The following is a 22214-nucleotide window of genomic DNA, read 5'->3' on the forward strand; positions in this document are numbered from 1 at the left end:
GTTCAATGCTATTGCTATCCTTTAAATAAAATGTAGATAAGAATTGCATTGAAATACCTCTACTTTAAATAAAAACAAAAAATGATCTTTGTTTACTTAATATCTTAATATTGGTCGTTTCCATTCCACTCTACCGGCTGAGGTAACGTATGTAGTATGTAAGTTGACTAAATGATCTATCAACCCATTGTGACGTCACTTTTGAGAATTAAGTGAAGTACGTCTGTCACTTTTGAGAAGTGACGTCTATATACCGAAATACATGTATAAATCGGCCTCGTGCTCTGCCACGCATTTAGCTATATAGATTAATAAGAAATAGTACTGTAACATTTTGTATTCGGCAAAATGTGTCATATAATGCAATTTCCATTGATTAAAAGTAATTGATATCAAAGTATTCCTAACTAGTGTACATGTCGCTTAGTTACAGGGACGGAAGTATACATGGCATGATTAATATATAATACACAACACAAGGGAAGACACGTAAATATCGTATCGTGACATTGCCCCTTTAAATTGATGTTAGGAATTTTATCATCACATTTGATGCGGTGTTAGGCGAGTATTTTCTTTTGTAATCAAAATATAGGTAAACTTATGTAACAACACCATCCATAAACATGACGTGTATTTCCATGCTGTAAAAACGCTAAAAATATGAACGTTAAAATAAGAAATAAGTATGGTCCGCACAATATCACCATTGTAATTTTTTGTATGTCAAATGTTTACACATAAATGTTTTATGTGTGAAAATTTTAAAGTGGTGATATTATGCGGACCTATTCAAATATCTTCAAAAGTGGTTAAATTTTATGAAATTTTCCAGAAATTTGTGTTCCGTACGTATTTTGGCTACGTCAATGTAGTAGAAATGTGACACATTTTCAAAGTTTCGTTTTATTTTTTAGACAAGTGTATCTCCAGTGCTCCAAGTTGCGAGTAAAACGGTCGCATTTGCGACCAGAAAATCGATTTTGCGACTAGAGGTTATATTCAAGTCGCAGTTTTGCGAGTCAGGAGAAAAATTGGGCATCCAGTAGCATTTAAAGATGACGTAGCTGTATCTAAAGAAAAATGCAAAAGTAAAGGAAGAACCCCAGTCCTAATGGCTGAAGGAATGTTCGTGGTTGATACACAGAGATTGTAAAATGTTTTGCAGAATTTGTGAGGCTATAATCAGCCAGCAACGTCCACCATTTCTGGACACCCATTGTCCGATTTCACCACGACCTGGTGTACATCTTTCAAATGTGGAAGTGTGACTATTCACGGTAACAGTAAAAGACACGTCTTTGTCCGTGATTGCATTATTAGCAGTAAGTCGAGCGGGGCAACTCTTGCTGCTAATTTTCACAGACAATTACAAACTCGGGATGTATAGTGTTCTTATTGATGCTGGTACTGATTGTTCAGCAAAAGATCCAACAAAAGTAGAAGCTCTTATTCACAGAACCAGTGAAGGCCCACGTATTGAGAACTTTAAAGCAAATCCTTGTGTGGAAGGCTGGGTTTTCTTCCCCAGAAGCGTACTGTAAAATATGTACAGGATGGCCCAATGCAATACAACTTTTACCAGAGTAAATACTTGACTTTTTAGCATCCAGCATGTTTCACAGCACATTTCTATTCAGTTTAAAAATAAAACAAACAAAATGCTTACATGGGTGTAGATTTTTTTCTTGAAAGATATTCAAATTTAAAAAAAACAAGAGTACCGCCAATGGTACATAATACGCCCGTGAAAAGCTAATATAGGGTGTTTTTCTTACATCATGATTTGTAGAACTTGTCTTCAAGTAGTATCAGCAATCATCAGAGTGTGACATACTTTCTTTGCATCGAAAAAACCCCAAGACAAATCATGTACTCTCTATGTAATATTTTCACTTGGCATAAGATGTATGTGTACCAAGTTTAATGGTCCTTGCCCCAATGAATCAGTCTGCATCCTGCTACTATGACCTTGACCTTAAGAAACAATAGGCATCCTCCACTTGGCATAAAGTGTTTGTGTACAAAGTTTGACGGTCCTAGTCCCAATAGTTCGATTTGTATACTGCCTACAAGGTTTTCCTACTAATTGATACTGTGACCTTGACCTTTGACTTTGAAAAACAATAGGCACCTTCCTCTCATCATGATGATCAAATATACCAAGTTATAATATCCTGGAGCTTACGGTTCGGTTTGTATCCTGCACACAAGGTTTTCCTAAAAAGTGATACTACGAATTTGACCTTTGACCTTGAAAAACAATAGGCATCTTCCTCTCATCATGGTGATCAAATATACCAAGTTATAATATCCTGAGCTTACGGTTTGGTTTGTATCCTGCCCACAAGGTTTTCCTAATAAGTGATACTACGACCTTGACCTTTGACCTTGAAAAACAATAGGCATCTTCCTCTCATCATGGTGATAAAATGTACCAAGTTGTAAAGTCCTAGGGCTTATGGTTCAGTCTGTATCCTGCCCACAAGGTCCGGACAGACAGACGGACGACGCCATACCATAACACGTCCCGTCTTCTACGGGCGTATAAAAACTTGTAGGTCTTATTTACAAAATCTTTTACCATGGCTATTAGAAATTTTGAACATGGCGACTAGAAATTTCAAAATGGCGACCAGAAATATTTCTAGGTCGCCATTTTGCGACCTGATAGCAGATGTGACTTGGAGCACTGATCTCCGTCAGTATTTTGCAATGTAGAAGTTTGATTCAACATGTACTTCATTTTTGAATAATTCAGGGGGCCAAATATGATACCAAACGAACTTAGTTCTTTACAATTTCGGTAGAGGCCTTCCTGCTCTACATGACTATACATTTAATTTTTCTTACAGATGCGCAATTGTAGAGAAGATTTTTGAACATGGGTCAATTTTGACAGTTTTTGCCCCACCCCTAAAACCATGAGTCCTGAAATTTACATTTTATGTCCTCTTTGTCCCAAAGATGCTTCATACCAAATTTGAAAACAAGAGCAACGCCAACGTGGCATAATACGCCCGTAGATTTTGCTCAAGGAATACATATCCTCCACTTGGAATAAGGTATATGCGTAATAAATTTGACACTCCTAGCCCCAACGGTTGGGTCTGTATACTTACAAGGTTTTCCTACTAAGTAAACCTATGACCTTGACCTTTGACCTTGAAAAAATAGGCATCTTCCTCTCATCATGGTGATCAAATATACCAAGTTATAATATCCAGGAGCTTACGGTTCGGTTTGTATCCTGCCCACAAGGTTTTCCTAATAAGTGATACTACGACCTTGACCTTTGACCTTGAAAAACAATAGGCATCTTCCTCTCATCATGGTGATCAAATGTACCAAGTTGTAAAGTCCTAGGGCTTATGGTTCAGTCTGTATCCTGCCCACAAGGTCTGGACAGACAGACAGACAGACGGACGACGCCATACCATAATACGTCCCGTCTTCGACGGGCGTATAAAAAATTGGAAAGGTAGTTATCAATAAAGTGCACCGCCACGGCACATGATATGCCCGTCACATATTGTTAACAGTATAGATTGTACCCATTAAAACATTTTTTTTATATCACCTTAATTAAATGTCACAGTGACCTTAAAGTAGGATGCGACACACCTTCTACCTAAGATGCATTAGTTGACCAATTTTGGTGATTCTAGGTCTAATAGTTTTCAAGTTATGAGCCGGACAAGTTTTTGCCATATATGGCCATATCTTCTTAATGAAAAGTCACAGTGACCTGGTTTTAATGTGCGACACACCTTCTACCCAAGATGTATCTACAGACAAAGTTTGATGATTCTAGGCCTTGTAGTATTTAAGTTACGGGTCGGACACGAAAAAGCTAACAGACGGACGGACATGAACGCCATACCATAATACGTCCCGTCTTAAGACGGGCATATAAAAAGAAGTTAAAAATGTTTAATTGTTTTGCATGACAGATTTGCATCTGAGTGACTCGTGTGACCTAAAATATTGTGATCTTGCATTAATCATTTCTGAAAACTGCTTCAGACAAGTTTAGCTGCAAGAAAGAAGAAGCAAAAATAAGAATAATAATGTACAGCAGTACAACAAGAGGCCCATGGGCCACATCGCTCACCTGAGTCACCTTGGCTCATATTTAAAGAATTTTAAGATTTTTCCTATATATTCGCATGTAACACTTTGATCCCTATTGTGACCACAACCTACTCCCAGGGACCATGATTTTTTCAAAATTGAATCTGGACTAGGTCAGGAAGCTTTCAAGTGATGTAAAATTTTCTGGCCCAGTGATTTTTTGGAAGAAGATTTTTAATGATTTTCCCTATATATTTGTATGTAAAAATCGATCCCCTATTGTCACCTCATCTAACCCCCGGGGGCCATGATTTTAACAAACTTGAATCTGCACTATGCCAGAAAGCTTTCATGTAAATTTCCACTTTCCTGGCCCAGTACTTTTTGAGAAGAATGTTTTTAAGATTTTCCCTATACATTTGTATGTAAAAATCGATCCCCCTTGTGGCCCCATCCTACCCCCGGGGGCCATGATTTTAACAAACTTGAATCTGCACTATGTCAGAAAGCTTTCATGTAAATTTCCACTTTCCTGGCCCAGTACCTTTTGAGAAGAATATTTTAAAGATTTTCCCTATATATTTGTATGTAAAAATCGATCCCCCTTGTGGGCCAATTACCTCCGGGGGCAATGATTTTAACAAACTGAAATATGTCAGAAAGCTTTTCTGGCTCAGTGGTTCTTGAGAAGATGATTTTTAAAGATTTTCCCTATATAATTGTATGTAAAAATTTTATCCCCATTTACTTTCATGTAAATTTCAGCTTTTCTGGCCCAGTGGTTCTTGAGAAGAGAAGAAGATTTTTAAATGAACCCACCCCAGTGGCATGCTCCAAGTCACATCTGCTATCAGGTCACAAAATGGTGACCTAGAAATATTTCTGGTTGCCATTTTCAAAGAACAAGGGACGTTATTGGCCAAAATTGGCTGCGCTTCAAAAACGATCTTATTTTGCAGGTAGAAAGGTGATAATTTTCTCGTTTCATTCATATATAACATGTACCATTTACTTGTTGCTGATATTGAGAAAATAACGTTACAATATTGCATTGTTAACTCTGACGGTCGCTTTTTCGGAATGACGTCATAGACCTTAAAAGATTTACAGTCCCTGATTCTTCTAGAATATTTTTCTAAAAGTTACAATTTTAACTTTTTATATAAAAATACTCATTGAGATCAAAGTCTATTGAAAAATGGCCTGCTATGGAAAATACATTATTCATTTACATTGTTATTTCGGATTTCAAACATTTCGGTTGAGCATCACTGAAGAGACATTTTTTGTCGAAATGCGCAACTGGTGCATCAAAATTGGTACTGTATAAGTTTTACATTATGACCCCTGGGTCGAGGCCTCTGCTGGTGGACTGTTAGTCCCCGAGGGTCTCTACAGCCCATAAGCTAAGTACTTCGTTACTAGCTTGAAAATACAGATGTATATTTAATTGCTGTTTTAAAATTTAGAAATTCATTTCAAAATTAAGGATTATCTCCCTCATGCATAGCTCTTATCCTTAGATGCCACTTTTTTGGCACACTGTTTTCCCCTAAAATATAGCTCTAAAACTTCATTGTTATTTCGGATTTCAAACATTTTGGTTGAGCATCACTGAAGAGACATTATTTGTCGAAATGCGCATCTGGTGCATCAAAATTGGTACCGTATAAGTTTTACATTACATGTAACTTTATCGTGGTCATATAGACATTTTGCGGAAGAATCTTGTTGAGTAGAATGCAATCATATTTTCGAAGGTGCTGTTCAATGTCCTCCTATTCAAATGAAATATGGAAAATAAAATGGTTCTTGAATTTTCTTTTTCCTTTTTTTTTGGGGTCATAAATATAAACAGATTAAAACGTCGATTGAGTCGGATAAAATTACTTGTTATGCCATGTTATTAACACCAAGGACTATATAACCGGTCTGCTTACATGATGTGATATACATGTTAAGCCAATTTTTTTTTTTAAATTGGTTTACGGATTTCAAAATTTTCAAATCCATTCGTCGGAGGTAAAAAAAAAAAAAAAAAAGTTCAAATGACAAAAAATGAACTTGATTTGAGGTCAATGTTTTATCATCAACTTTTATATTCTCTTCACTGTCAACTTAAGACGGTGGTATATAGCGACTATTGTGCACCTTGGCAACAATGCTGTTTCCTTCAAAAACGTTATTTGTTTATTAAATAATTAACTTTCTATCATTATCAAATGTCCATTGTTTACCGTTTAGTTATGTAAATCCCAAAATAAAAGAACCACATCGTTTTTCCATTCAAAAGATGGCATCCATGATGTATATAGGGACGCACTAATCACCTGAAGTACTAAAATCCTGACTGACCTTATCAAGCATATATTTTGTCTAAAAATTTACTTTTAAGTTTTAAAGTCTTATTTATGAAGTCAAGTAAAGTTATAAATAAAACTCCTGAACCCTATAAACATTTATTAAAAAATTCTGAATTTTATATAGGTCAGATTTTACTGTTGGTATAGTCAACAAATTTTATACAATGAATGAATTCAATAATGTTAAATATGTTTTCAACCTCCTTCAATATATGAAGAATTACACATATTAATTATGAAGAATATATTTCTTTAAAATTCATTAACAAGAGGCCCAGGGGCCTTATAGGTCACCTGAGTATCATGTAACAACCTTCCAATGTTTGAATTAGGTTTGTGTTTAAATATAAGAATTTTACTTTTGGATGGAAGAAACATTGAATAGCTAAGTGGTCAGCCCCGTCTTTGCACCAGAACCCCTGACCCAGGGGCCATAAATTTCAGTTTTGAAAGAAGCATCCTTGATCATCATTATCATACTATTAGTTTGTCTACTTAATACCCAGCAGCAGAGGAGAAGATTTTCAAAGAAATAAAATGCATTTTCACTATATGATCAATAGGGCCCCACCCTAATACCAGAACCCCTGACCCAGGGGCCATGAATTTCACAATTTTGAAAGAGGCATCCTTGCTCATCATAACCATGCTCTTGGTTTGTCTACTTAATACCCAAGGACAGAGAAGATTTTCAAAGAAATAATGCATTTTCACTATATGACTTATAGAGCCCCACCCTAGCACCAGAACCCCTGATCCAGGGGCCATGAATTTCACAATTTTTAACAAGAGGTACTGTGAGCAATGCTCACTAAGAATACCCCCCGCTTACCCCAATCTCCCAAAGGGTGTTGGTAATAGGTATAAACTACCTCTTTTCTGAGTGTTGCTACTTCGATGTCCAGTGCGCATGACCTTTGACCTTTTGACCCCAAAATCGATAGGGAACATCTTCATCCCATGGGTAGTCCATATGTATGATATGGTGACTGTAGGTGGAAAGGATAAGGCTTTAGAGCCCGGAAACCATATTGCTACTTCAATGTCCAGTGCGTGTGACCTTTGACCTTTTGACCACAAAATTGATAGGGAACATCTTCATCCCATGGGTAGTCCATATGTATGATATGGTGACTGTAGGTGGAAAGGATAACGCTTTAGAGCCCGGAAACCATATTGCTACTTCAATGTCCAGTGCGCTTGACCTTTGGACCCCAAAATCGATAGGGAACATCTTCATCCCATGGGTAGTCCATATGTTTGATATGGTGACTGTAGGTGGAAAGGATAACGCTTTAGAGCCCGGAAACCATATTGCTACTTCAATGTCCAGTGCGCTTAACCTTTGACCTTTTGACCCCAAAATCAATAGGGAACATCTTCATCCTATGGGTAGTCCATATGTATGATATGGTGACTGTAGGTGGAAAGGATAACACTTTAGAGCCCGGAAACGATATTGCTACTTCGATGTCCAGTGTGCTTGACCTTTTGACCCCAAAATCGATAGGGAACATCTTCATCCTATGGGTAGTCCATATATATGATATGGTGATGGTAGGTGGAAAGGATAATGCTTTAGAGCCCGGAAACCATTGCGTCTACAGACGGACAACCCGATTCCAGTATACCCCCCCACAACTTGTTGCGGGGGGTATAAAGAGGCATCCTTGCTCATCAATACCATGCTATTAGTTTGTCTACTTAATACCCAGAGACAGAGAAGAAGATTTTCAAAGAATTTCTACACTTTCACTATATGACCAATAGAGCCCCACCCTAACACAAGAACCCCTGCCCCAGGGGCCATGAATTTCACAATTCTGGTAGAGGGCTCAACGCTCATTATAATTATGCCCACAGTTTGGCTTCTTGATGTCCAGGAGTAAAGAAGAAGATTTTTTAAAATTACACTCATTTTGATGGTTTTTGCCCCACCCCTCAGGCCCCAGGGGGGCAGGGACCACGAATTTCACAATTTTTGTTCCCCATCACCCACAGATGCTATATGCCAAAATTGGTTGAAATTAGTTCAGGGGTTTCAGAGAAGAAGCTGAAAATGTTCAAATGTTAACGCACGACGCACGTCGCACGACGACGGACAAAAACAGATAGCAATAGGTCATCTGAATGAATTCAGGTGACCTAATAAGAATTTAAAAGTGTATCCTCAGCAAAATATATTTATGGTAAGGTCAGGTAGGGTTATACTTGTTTAGGTGATTAGTGCAACCCGACGTACGTCATGGATGCCATCTGAAAACAAGTGTTTGTTTTCATTTTGGGATTTACATATCTAAATGGTATGCAATGCATAACTAATGCTAATTAGAAGTTAGTTTCATAAACAGATAACTTATTGGAAGCAAAAAGCATTGTTACTAAGGTGCAGAATAATTGTTAGCACCGGCTGAAGTTGACTGATATTCCACACATGACACATGAATATTATGGACTGTCCCGAGATTTCGTCCCAATATTCAATCCAGCGTAATCTATTTTCTTCCTTTTTTTTGTGAAAAGGAAAAATTACAGCATCGGAAATATAAAAAGGAGTGAAAAACCATTTTATTTTTTTCCCAACATCCCAAAAAATCAGTGGGGCGGATCCGTAAACCAACTCAATAAAAAAAAAAAAGGCTTACAGTACATACGAATAAAATATGTCTGCCTGCTGTGGGTATTTACAAAATATATTGAATACAGAGTGGTAAATGTACATGTACTAAACGATACAAATTTATGTTGCATGAATGGGATATCATTTTCTTGGGTACAGCAAATCACGTCAAGTAATATGCATGGAACTTCAGATGGTATATTTCATATAGCAAATGTATTTAAAAACCTCACAAAAATGCGTCCGTGTTTATATCTTTATATACATTCCCCTAAATGGTCAACAAAGAGTAGTTCCAACTCTCTCTTTCTCTCTCCATAGTGTTCATCTTTGATAAATAAAAATTACATCAGTCAGTGGGCATGTCATTGTATGCACCGACATTCAGTCTAAATCTAGAACGGACTCTGGGAAGTTGTTTGAGTACATGTATTATAGACAATGTGGTATATTTAACTGCTTTTCCCTGGCACTTATTTTCATATGCGAATAAGGATATTGAGTGAAACCCCCCAACCCCCGATATACTTGATAGTAGTATTAAATGAGAAAAAAAATAGGCTTAAAATTATGAATTGAACCCATGTAGCGAAGGATACCCCACCCCCTGATGATTTAAGAATTTAGAAGATCAGGTAGAAATTTTTTTTTTCATTTGCTAATATTAACTATCAACTTATCCTTCGACCCCCCCCCCCCCCCCACCAAATAAATGATGCTACGCGTCTGTTTCCAAGAGACAGTATATGTAGCTACAACAGATCTTTTTAAAAAATGAATTTAATAAATATCATGCATGTATTTTTGTTTCTCAATGTGCGGGCCAGGCCTATCCAGAACACCTTGACGTGAGAGAGAGAGAGAGAGAGAGAGAGAGAGAGAGAGAGAGAGAGAGAGAGAGGTGTCTACATCACCTTACGGTTATACTCCTGTTTTCCTAATCATGGAGGGGGCGTACGTCAATACTAATATAAACTTTTAGTTACAATCATCACAACACATATATTATATATTTTATAAGATTGATAAAAGTTGAAGTGTCATTAGGCTGGTCAAGTTGTTCCCATATAGCAAGGAAATGGTCGAAATCACCCCCCCCCCCCCCACCCCTCACCCCAAAAAATGGAGGGGCAACCCCTCCTCGATACTTCGGTGTCTGAATATTTATATCTATACATGTATATATATATATACACGTACATCCTGTCCAATTACCTTTGTTCTATATGTGTACCTGTAAATGTGCATCTATTACACACACACACACACACACACACATATATATATATATATATATATATGATCCCTCGGGGATTCGGGTTTGAGTAGGTCCTCAGTACCCCTTGCTTGTCGTAAGAGGCGACTAAATGGGGCGGTCTTCGGATGAGACCGCAAAAACTGAGGTCCCGTGTCACAGCAGGTGTGGCACAATAAAGATCCCTCCCTGCTCAATGGCCATAAGCGCCGAGCATATGCCTAAATTGTGCAGTCCTTCACCGGCAGTGGTGAGGTCTCCATGAGTGAAATATTCTCAAGAGGGGCGTTAAACAATATTCAATCAATTGATCAGGAACAATCAAACGTAGTTTTCTTAATAGTACGAAAATTCCCGATTCACACACTTCCGGTTGTTCTGACCGTTTTACTCGCAACTTAGAGCACTGCACCCTATTTTTGTGCTTATCTCCCCTTTAAAAAGGACATGGCCCTTCATTAGAACAAACTTGAAAGCCCTTCACCCAAGAATGCTTTTGGCCAAGTTTTGTTGAAATTGGCCCAGTGGTTCTGGAGAAGAAGTCGAAAATGTAAAAAGTTTACAGGCAGACGGACAACTAGCGATCAGAAAAGCTCACTTGAGCTTTCAGCTCAGGTAAGCTAAAAACAGTAAGGTCTTCCATTGGAAACGGAAGACTTTAATAATGATAAGAAGAACTGAGCAAAAACAATAAGACTTAATACTGTAATAGAATATATATCTCCTATCAATTAGATTATACCATACTTACTTGTTAAAAATAGATTTATCAAATTTAAATCCAAGACAACGAATGATTTTATCATAAGGATCTCGGAGAGCAAAGTTGTCAATGGAATAAATTGGATCTTCCTCATCCTCTTTGAACTGGAGGTGTAACTTTCCATCCTGCTGAACAATTTTCACTTCCTCTAATCCTGCCTCTAGAACTCCATCCAGAGATTTTAACTGATATGTATCAAGAAGTCCATTGTTTACTGCCCTGTGGAAAAGAATTTGAGGGATGTGCAGAAGATAGTCAGTAACAGTTACATTAGCAAGGATTCAATACACATATTATTACCTTTCTTACTCAGAATCATAGGACATTTAACAAGAGCAATGCTCATGCTGCAAAATATGCCTGGTATATTGTTTACAAATGCAGTAGTATAAAACAAAGACAATATAGGCCGATGGGCCACATCACTCACCTGAGTCACCTTAGCCCATACTTAAAGATTTTCCCTACGTATTCACAACCTACCCCCTCCCCTGGGCCATGATCTGTACAAACTTGAATCTACTTTATACCACGAAGCTTTCAGGTAAATCTCCACTCTTATGGCCCAGTGGTTTTTAAGAAGAAGATTTTTTAAGATTTTTCCCTATATATTCGGATGTAAATCTTTGAATCCCCTATTGTGGCCCCACTCTACCCCTAAGGACATGAATTCAACAACCTTAAATCTCCACTACGTCTGGAAGCTTCATGTAAATTTCAGCATTTCTGGTCCAGTGGTTCTTGAGAAGATTTTTAAATAACCCCACCCTGTTTTTGCATTTTTGTGATGATCTCCCTTTTAAAGGGGGGAATGGACATTCATTTGTTCAAACTTGAATCCCCTTCACCCAAGGATGATTTGTGCCAAGTTAAAACTTTGATCCCCTATTGCAGCCCCTCCCTACCCCTGGGGGCCGGCATCTGAACAAACTTGAACCTACTTTATACCAGGAAGCTTTCAGGTAAATCTCTACTCTTATGATCCAGCAGTTCTTGAGAAGATTTTTAAAGATCTTCCCTACAGTACAGGCAATGCGGATCTCTTGTTTACCGCGTTTCTGCGATGAGAAAATTCTAACGCAGTAATCTAGAGGTAACTCAGGTAAACCGCGTTCTCATCGCGGGATGACTATCGACAGCTACCTGTCCCCGCTGTGGTAACATTGTTGATCAAATTGATCGGTTTTATACCGTAAACATATGCAAGTTATCTCCCCCCGATTTTATCATTAAATGCTTAAAAATTTGGCTTACAAGTTTTTTCTGTTTTTAAAATCAAGTATTTTGTTATGGATTTATTCATCATGTTTTATTAAAGGGAATGTAGGGTATAAAAAAATATTTTCACATTTCAAATACTAAATATTTAGTAATTAAGTCCACTGGTTATTTCCATTTGATTTTAATCTGTTGTGTAGAAATCGGCTATTAAATATAGCTACACATCATATGCTGGAGACTGCCATTTTGCAAGATAAAGTTATCGCTCTTTAAGATATTTCCCACAATCCCATCTGTTCATGACGTATACCGGGCAATTGCCTCTCAGTGAAAGCATCTGATCATGTCTGACTGCAAAGGATATCAATATGAGCCTGATTATAATGAAGAGGAATTATTAGCAGCTTCAAATGCAAACACTAGTGCATTGGGATAAATTGATGAAAACGACACTCTTAATTCTTAAACTTTTAATTTTGTATTCTTTATACAGGATTGTTCATTATCTACTTGAACATTCCTTAGCACATATGATGGACAATGACTGGGCAATTCTATCTGTATATGTTGCACAAAGTTGATTTATTCTTCAATATGGATTGAGAGTGGGATATTTTTGTCACTATTCATGTCTTCATTGAGCTGAAAATATAAAAATGAAATCAAACCATTACTTTATAACTTTAGTAATGAATTTTCATGAAAGTGCATGTACATGTATGTCACACAACAAAGAGTTTATTTTTCATAGTAGTTTTCTCTCTTTCTGATTTATTAGTACATCTGTTTACAAGAGAATCTTACAATGTGAACCTGCATGTACAGCACAAATCAGTTGATTATCACTACACCCCTGCAGTAATTGCCACGTAAATGTCAAGACTTGAAAGATTAACTGCACAGGGGGAATTAAAATGACCTTGGTTGTAAAACTTTGTTAATCATTTAATAGAGAAGTGCATCAAATTACCTGTTTCCTTAGATGCTGATAGTCCAGGTTGGTCAATAGGTTCTGCATATGAGTTTTCATTGGTTTTCAAAAGAAAATGGATTAGCTGAAAAATAATGACTAATTAATTATATATACTTACTTCATATATACTATACGTCATTTGTTTACTTGTACATTTTCAATTTCTTTAAAAACAATAGTATAATACAAAATGTGCTGGTGCTGTGGTGATTTTTGAAAGTATTACATGTATCCTGCTTTTCCTCATCTTTTTGAGCTATTTTCTCTTATTTTCTTAGGCTTGCTGCCATCAAATATTTTAGTTACTGCATCTTCTTTTTAATAGGTTTTGGTGTGTATCCCAATATCTTAACTTAAATAGATATTAATTTAACTTTGAATATTTAAAAAGCAGTGTTTACCCATCCCTTCATATTTAGCCTGTACAAAATGTTCAATGGATAAGGATAGATTAAATTAGAAAATTATTATATAAGTAAAAGTTTGTTGTAAATAAACTCTGGTTATACACATTAAGAATTATTAGTATTTACTGAGTAAAACGCAAATATAACTGGTACTTACCCTGATATCCTCTTTAAAAGACTCTTTCTCAAAATGCCGTTCAAAAACAAAAGATTCATTTCCAAGGTTATGTATCCAATTATTGCACAATGTTCATAGTTTTGGGGGGAGATCAGGGATGCTAAAAGGTAGATACATGTATTCCTTTTCCTTTGACCACAGTGCAAAATTTCGCTTGAACTCCCGACATTTAGATATAGATACTCTATAACCCATTTAGTGCTATAGGCACAGCAGTTGTAATGAATTGCCGCACACACACGTCATCAGTCCCCATGATAAGAGATTCTCCCATTCAGCTCAGTTTTCAGTGTAAATGACAGATTAAATCTTGTTATCAGCAGCAATTATTTTTTCTATGCTAGATTTTGTTGTCTGCATGGTACCAGTTTTCACATATCAAAATTTGATTTTTGACCCTACGTTCCCTTTAAGATTACTGATTGTAAGGAAGATGATTATTTTAAAGTCATCAAGGATTGGGTAGTTTTAAAAAGGCACAACGAATTATATCGTGAATTTCGTGTTATGTATGACTACATTTATACTAAACAATGTATATATTCTCGTGTGAGGTTAACACAAAACATCATTCTCATTGAGAGAGACACAGAGAGAGAGAGAGAGAGAGAGAGAGAGAGAGAGAGAGAGAGAGAGAGAGAGAGAGAGAGGATTGACGGATCCAGAACCCTGTTCGGCGTGGGGGCACCCATCCTCCTATACACAAATCCCCACCTACCCACATTTACAATTAAACACCTTAACACCTTACTGAATTACAAATAATATAAATGTATCCACGCATGCAGTACTTATCCTAATGCAGCTCACGGGCAGTCAGAGTGGACCTTCCAAAACAATCATTTGATGTGTCCTGCATATGGACTGAGTGAAAATTTTTACATGTCATTTTAAAACCGAATATCCAGTCCATAGTCAGGGGTATAAAGACATTTTGAATATCTGTGTACAAATGGTACAATATCAGGTACATGTAATTATGTTGCAGAATTTGATTAGACATATTTCAGTCCAGAATATTTGGTTGATTCCAATATAACTTATTTTCAAAAAAGTCAAAGTATGATTTTGAATGAAATTAAAATCAACATGTATTAATTTTGTTGTGTATTTGAATTGGGTTGCTATCTCAATATTCATTTCGATTATCTAGTGCTACAAAACTCCCTGTGTTGTCTAATTAGAGGTCCCCCACAACCCCTATTTCCTGTGTATTTCAGTAGCTAACACCTATGCTCAAAAGACAAAGTCTACTTCTCAAGGGAAAAAAAATATGGGTCCGTTACCGTGCATTGTGTCTTGGTGATTTTCAGCAAATGTAGGACAGAAAGTCACAGGACAAAATTTCACGGACAAAAAGTCACGATTAGAAAGAGCTATAGGTACGTTTGTTATCATAACTATAGGCCCTGCAAAATACTTAAAAAATGAAGAACAATTATAAACACAAATCATGGATATATATGAAGTTGATCATCCCAAGTATTTATATATACAAACATATCGGCAGATCTAGGTCTCTTGTAATGTTGAGTACTATTCAAACCTATCCGGAATCCGGAAAATGGACGATTTTCTTCACTTTTTCTACCTTTTTGGAGAGAATTCCATGTGGCCAGCGGGTTTTCAGAGGTGGCCGGTTTTGTAAGACTTTCTTTGTAAGGAAATGTTAAGGGGATATGATGCTGAGATGAAAGTAATTAGATTCTTCTGAAAATCATTTTATCATAGAAAGGAGGTCTCTCCTGTTTGAAAAATGACAATTTTTACATATCTAAATGAGTTCGTTTCCATGGAAACAACCCCTGAACCTAACAATGTTGAAAAAACACAAAAGGCCAAAGCTTGCATCAAAATCAATGGGTCATGGTAAAAAAAAATTGGTACAGTACATCTTGTCTTAAATCTGCCTTCCATGTGCAAGTTTGAAAACCTAATGTCAAAGGGTTCTCAGGTTATTGTCTGGACTATATTTTGATGTAAAAGAGTGACCTTGACAATGTAAGTAGGTCAAGGTCAAAAATGTTGGTGATGTGCACCCCCTCCTCAATACTGATTGTGCTGGTTAATATTATTCTTATTATTCTTTTTTTCCTTTCTTTTTCCTAGATGCTAACTTTGAAGCTTCATATCTCGCTCATTTCTGCATGGATTTTGCTCAAATTTTCAGGGTTTATAAACTTGACAGAACAATTTTAAAATTTCAGAAATTCCCTTCTGTTCATGAGTTATTCCCCTTTGAATGAAATTTTAGGGGCTTTGGTTTCCAGACAAAGGCTCCGAGACTGTATAAGCTTGAGCAGAAAATGCATTGAAAATGAAAATCAGGAGCATTGTAGTTGTGCACATCGTTTTTTGTTTTTTGATTACAACAGCGTTCGAAATGGTGGTTGACAGGGTTAAAAAATTAGGACGCCTAAAGAAGCAAAAAATTACACATATTTTCCTTTGTATCTTTTAAACTAAAAATATTTTGTTAAGACGTGTAGAACAAAAGTTGTGCAAAATGTTAAGAGCTTTCTTTTGATATCCCTAAAAAGGGGCTGGTCCCTTAAATTAGGGATCTGGGGATCTTCAAAGTTTTCGCTTTATAACTCAAAAAAGGTAAATATTTCGATATGGCTTTCGCTGGAAAAGTTGTTCTTTAACATCTTATTGATCTGAGCATAAACATATTTTGCTCGAGTATAATGTGTTATATATGAGTAAAAAGCTTGACCCGCAAACAGGTAAGGCCAATTCAACTTAATTAGTAGACTATCATCCAGGGTCACCAAAAAGTGTGGGGCGGGTGGGAGGATTTTATTTTTTAATTTTTATTTTCTGAGAAAAATATTAATGACAAACAAGTAGTGCATCATTAATGCCAGATGGATCTATACTTACTTCACAGACGAATTCCAGGTTAAGCTTTAATTTCAAACACAGAAAGATATCAAACTTCAAGATATGAAGCATATTAATCCTTTCCTTTCATCTACGCCTGTAAGAAGGTGGAAAATTAAGGAAACCATAGTATGATCTATTTTCTTCGCGTGGCTTTTCATGTTGCTATACCGGAAATGTAAACAAGAAGTGTAAAACCCGGAGTCGGACATGAAAATTTTCCGGAAATCGCAAGCTCCGCAAAATAAAAAAATTTCGGGCGGGCCGATTTTAGAGGGTCGGGCGGGGATGATAATCTATCAATTAAGTTGAATTGGCCTAACCGTATCATTAGGTAGGTGAAGGGGGAAAATATGCGTATAACTTAAATAAACTTGCTTTAATTGATAAATCTGACTTCATGAAATGCTAATATTCTTTTAAAATAAGGTTTTAACGTGATCTATGGTTCCTTTGAAAATCATCTATCGACAACTTTCTTTTTTTATTATTTAGTAGCTTTAATATAAACAATCGTTCCAAAGAAAAAAAGAGGAAAAGGTTATCTCTTCTACGTTTGTTATTAAAACGATATATTTAATTGAAGAAACAAACCTTCAAGCACAGAATAACTCAGTCATTAACTACACGCATCTTACATACACCGCGGGGTTTGTTTTTGTTTACAATTACGTAACCGCCTTGAGGAACCATCGCGTGTGAACCAGGGCATGTACACAAAGTAAACATTGTCGTCCTAAATATAACACAGAATGTTATGTTTTTGATCATATTGGATTTTTCGAATAATTCAGTCTTTCCGGGGATGTATATACTTGTTTATACGTCCCTGGTCTTACGTTTGATTTGTTTTAAATTCAAAACTCTAGAGCATTGAGTCAGGCATCAATTTTAAAATCTGCAATTTAATATACAGTTCGTGTCTCAATCATGTCCAATCAAATGTGTGTTTAATATCGGAGATTCATCGCTGCTGGACTAGCGATCTGTGATTTCACACTACTTTAACTGAACACACAAGCTTTACTCAAATTCTTCGTTTTGAAAAAGAAAATGGATACATTTTACAAACATAACGAATTAATTCTGAACATGTTTTGAAATCAATAGTTTATAATCATGATTAAACCAAATCTAAACATGCGTATAGAATATTCAGAAACCCATGGCCGACCAGTCTCATTTCAAATGATTTGTTGTTTTATTGTTTAAAAACAATGACTTTGATTAAACATTGATTCAGAACTCCTGGTCCAAATTATGTAACTTCGGCACGTGCCCCTGGCGTGAAATTCATACGCGACTTCTGTGCGCACTGTGTACATAATATACCTACATGTATATACGCATATAGATATTAAAGTTTAATAAAATATTCAAGATTTAAGAGCAATTTATTTGACTTGTATGTATAAATAATTCAAACTCGATGAATTATTCTCTTCAGTCTGAATATTATGCTATCATAATTTTGTTGTATGATAAAATATTGGTAACAGCTATAAAACCTTTATTGTATGTCCTGAGCCATAAATTTCATAAATTTAAATAGCAATTTTTTCTTCATTATTGGGACTGAAAAGTTAAATGCTGAAAGAATTTAATCCCACATACACGCGCGCCTCAAAAGACTGATTCGTGGAATGAGATCATACACGCATGTACTTGAGTAGTATAAATTTATTAAACACCTAACGATAAAAATTTATAGTACACCTTTATAGCTTCATTTCAATGATATATATTAAATTCTCAAACTATTTCATAATTACATACGAGAAGTCAGAATCGCCAGTGTAGCCAAACTACTTATATCGTTACAGTACTTATCTTCCTGTCACAGTTGATTATTTTCTTTCTAAAAACTTAACTTGTATTCGTTTTTTGTAAAATCACTGGATAAGTATTTCAAATAATTTTTCCCGGGGTGATGTTACGTATAACATATCAAGAGGGCAAGAAGGCGAAAGTTAGATCCCATACACACATACTCATGTACGGTTCCTGTATCAAATGTCATTTAATTTTCTACGTTTTATTTACAATATCAATCACAATTTCTCTTGTCTTAATTATCACAAACTGTGAAACACGAAATCCATGCATGCACAGTGCTACATGCATATGAGCACCTGTCAATCGATAACACCACTCGATTTTGTGAATTTAGTCTGGTATTGCGGAATCATTTCCTACGTTATAGAAAAAAAGTATATTTAAACACTGTTGGGAGACTGGAGCTGCTGTGAATTTACCCCACCGATGTATCTGCAGACTATTCAGGACCTGTTCTTATATTAAATAATGATATATCAGGTAACAGAGTATGTCTGAAAATTCTGTATTTGAAATTACCATCCATTACAGAGAATGTAAAGAGTTTTGGTTATTGATCTTGACAAATGACAGATCATACCTTCCTAGTCACAGCATGGGTGGAAGGTGGAAGGACAGGAAGTTCCGGTTCCTACCATCCAGTATTTTTGCCAACTTATGCTTGACAGTATACTATACAGATCGTTAATTTACGGTCATGCCCTTTCAATCTACCTTATGTCTACCTCTTTTGTTCTTACCTATTGAGGATTTTCTGTTTGGTTTCCTGCCTCCAACTATATTGCTTTCTACGGACTTGAGTCGTGACTTTTATAATGATAGTACGCTGATAAAAATGTCTTTGCGCGTTCATTTCGGTGATGAAAATGAATACACTTGCCGGTCAATGGAATGTGTGGATTTAGATTTTTTAAAAATAAGCATTGAGATAGGACTTAAAATTGATACATCATTTTATACATGAAAAAAAAACCCATTAAGATTTACTTATTAAAGAATTGATTAATCATATTTTCCTGTTCAAACATGAAAATTTGAACAAAGATGCTGAATTGCATACATGTATTACTTCAATTTATAGTAATTCAAAAAACCTGTTTCGTGGGCTTCAAGATTTAAGGCCAGTGCTGTTCAACCCAAAGATGTCGACATTTTTAAAGACCTGTATAGGACGTAAAACATATACGATAGATCATATAATCATTGGGATGAACTCCATGAAAAAAAAAAGCAGCCAAGGATTATTAAGATGCTTTGTCACTTGAACTATGGTTTGTGATAAACCGATGTGTAAGTCCTCTTTTTTACATTCTCTCTGATCGGTATCGGTGGCTGCTGAGGAATTCTGAGGGTAGGATCACCATTTTCTTTGGGGGGAGGTTCATATTTCCATGTAAGTATCAAAAACAACATTGCAACACTAAAGGAAAAGTAGGCCGGTAATTGTTGCTTATTAAAGTTTGGTTGGTTGGGGGGGGGGGGGGGGGGGACCTCCAAAAAAAAAATTGACAAGTACACACACACACACACACTCACAATTAAAGTGTGGAACTCATCAGTTGATAGGTCTATTGATTATGACAATTTGTTCAAAACAATAATTAGTGTACCAATTTTTAGTCATCTGGTGGGAAAGATAATTTCGTTTGGACATATTTTTTCCTGGCCATATCAAGTAATGAAGAAACATTTAGATTTCATACTTACAACAGATTTTCATGTTAACTGAGGCTGCATTAGGACCTGACCCAAGGACATATGGTCAAATTCAAGGTTTTTATGTCACACAGCTCCGACGGAAGACCTCTCGTTGCCTTGCAACGAACTTTGCTCTAGTTAGATTTTAATTATTTTACTAGAGGGCGAAGCCCTCTCACGGCCCAAAGGGCCGTGAGAGCGGAGCTCTCCCTATAGGTAACACGTATATACATGTTTAAAAGGAAAATATAGAAAACTAATGAAAAATTAAACCATACCTATGGAACTTGAAAATTTTGGTCCCAATGGCGTCAATTCGAATACTATCACGTGGACATGTATTTCTCCATTTTGAATCTTGTGTACCCAAGTTCACGTCGTACTGAGATGTTAAATAAAATCCGTAAAAGCATGTAAATCTTATTTTCTTAATCATATACATGTATAATCACTCCTAGATTAACACTTTATATTGTACAATATTTCCTACAAATGTATGTTTGTGTATTTGCTAAACACCGACGCTGAATATGACGTCACAATGCACTGTTTACATCAGTTGCATAGCGTTTCCCGCATTCAATGAATAGGCGGATCAAAAATGTCTAAAGTTAGAATACTTTGATTGAGCTCTGTCCTCACACGTTAGGTGCTAATATTTCGGGATATTTTTTGTCCTGTTATGGATCTAAATACTAATGCCAATATTTTTTGCTTCGCGCTCAAACACGGTCACGCCGTAAGACATATTATGATTTAAAGATGGCAGCCATAACTACAGGACTAACCAAAAATATTGCCATGTCAATTAATGAATTGGATAAAAAGATATGATAAACTGAAGGTCATCTGAGGTCATTGAAAATTGCTTCAAATAAATCGACTGATTTTTTTTCTTTCTCTAAAACACATTTTTTTTAAACATCAACCACAACGTTTAAATCTTATGCTCTTAAAAGTGGTTCATTAGTGAAAATATTTTAGTTGGTATGAAGACGAATTCAATTTGGAAACAAAACAGTCTGAATTTTCTCTGTCTCTCTCTCTTCTTTTTTTTTTTTGGGGGGGGGGGGTGCATTCTGAGCATAAATTGCTCAGATAAATGAAGGGGGGGGGGGGGAAATCATATCCAGTATGAATGTATATAGAATTTTTGAAATTTCATATAAAGAATGCATAAAGGTACCAAACCAAACCAAAAAAAACCCACTTAAAATCATATCACCGACCAACCTAAATGTTCTAATCTCATTAAAACTTTAATATACTTTAGAGAATCTTTAACCACAATAATTAAATGTTTGGCTCAACACATGTAGCAATCTGACATCCGATATTGATACCGTAATTGCGCCTTAGTATTTAATAACCTAATTAAGTAGTAATTGAATCAGTGTAATTCATTATAGTAAAACTGTAAACTGCGAAAAATACTAATAGAATTGATATGAATCAACGGATGATGGACACATACTAATTAGATCATTAATGATTCAACTAGATACTCACGTAAAGAAATTACGTATCGCAGATCTACATTATGTACCCCTCTAAACTGCAAATATTGTTTTAGATTCATGTGTAAATTATTTGATTGCTATTGATTCTAACTATTCTAAAGTTTCAATGATATTCTGGAGTAACCTATTAATGTTTTGAAAATGGAAGGGGTGTAACAAGTTGGGCGCATAAACATTTTCATAAAACTATTAAGGAAAGTTGAAGAAAACGAACAGTGATCAATCTCATAACTCCTATAAGGAATACAAAACAAAAGAGTTGGACAAACACGGATCCCTGGACTTACAATAGGTGAGATCAGATGCCTAGGAGGAGTAGCCTGCTTTGTATATCTCTACTTATTATGGTACATGAGGTTAAATGCATCATGGATGAACCAATGAATTGCATTAAATAATTCACAAGACGCAGACAGCTAG

At 36.0% G+C, this 22214-nt stretch overlaps 1 protein-coding gene across 2 annotated transcripts in view; it reads right to left on the reverse strand.

Moving 5' to 3' along the window:
* Nucleotides 1-22214, reverse strand: part of LOC125671003 (FAD-dependent oxidoreductase domain-containing protein 2-like) — a 147895-nt gene that overhangs the window by 45269 nt on the left and 80412 nt on the right. For both annotated transcript variants that reach the window (XM_048906479.2, XM_048906478.2), the window contains one exon: nt 11064-11294. In XM_048906479.2, coding sequence (XP_048762436.1) covers nt 11064-11294 — 231 coding nt within the window. The remainder of the gene's footprint in view (nt 1-11063; nt 11295-22214) is intronic.

This window comes from Ostrea edulis, chromosome 4, assembly GCF_947568905.1.
Source record: "Ostrea edulis chromosome 4, xbOstEdul1.1, whole genome shotgun sequence".
Classification (NCBI taxonomy): Eukaryota; Metazoa; Mollusca; class Bivalvia; order Ostreida; family Ostreidae; genus Ostrea; species Ostrea edulis.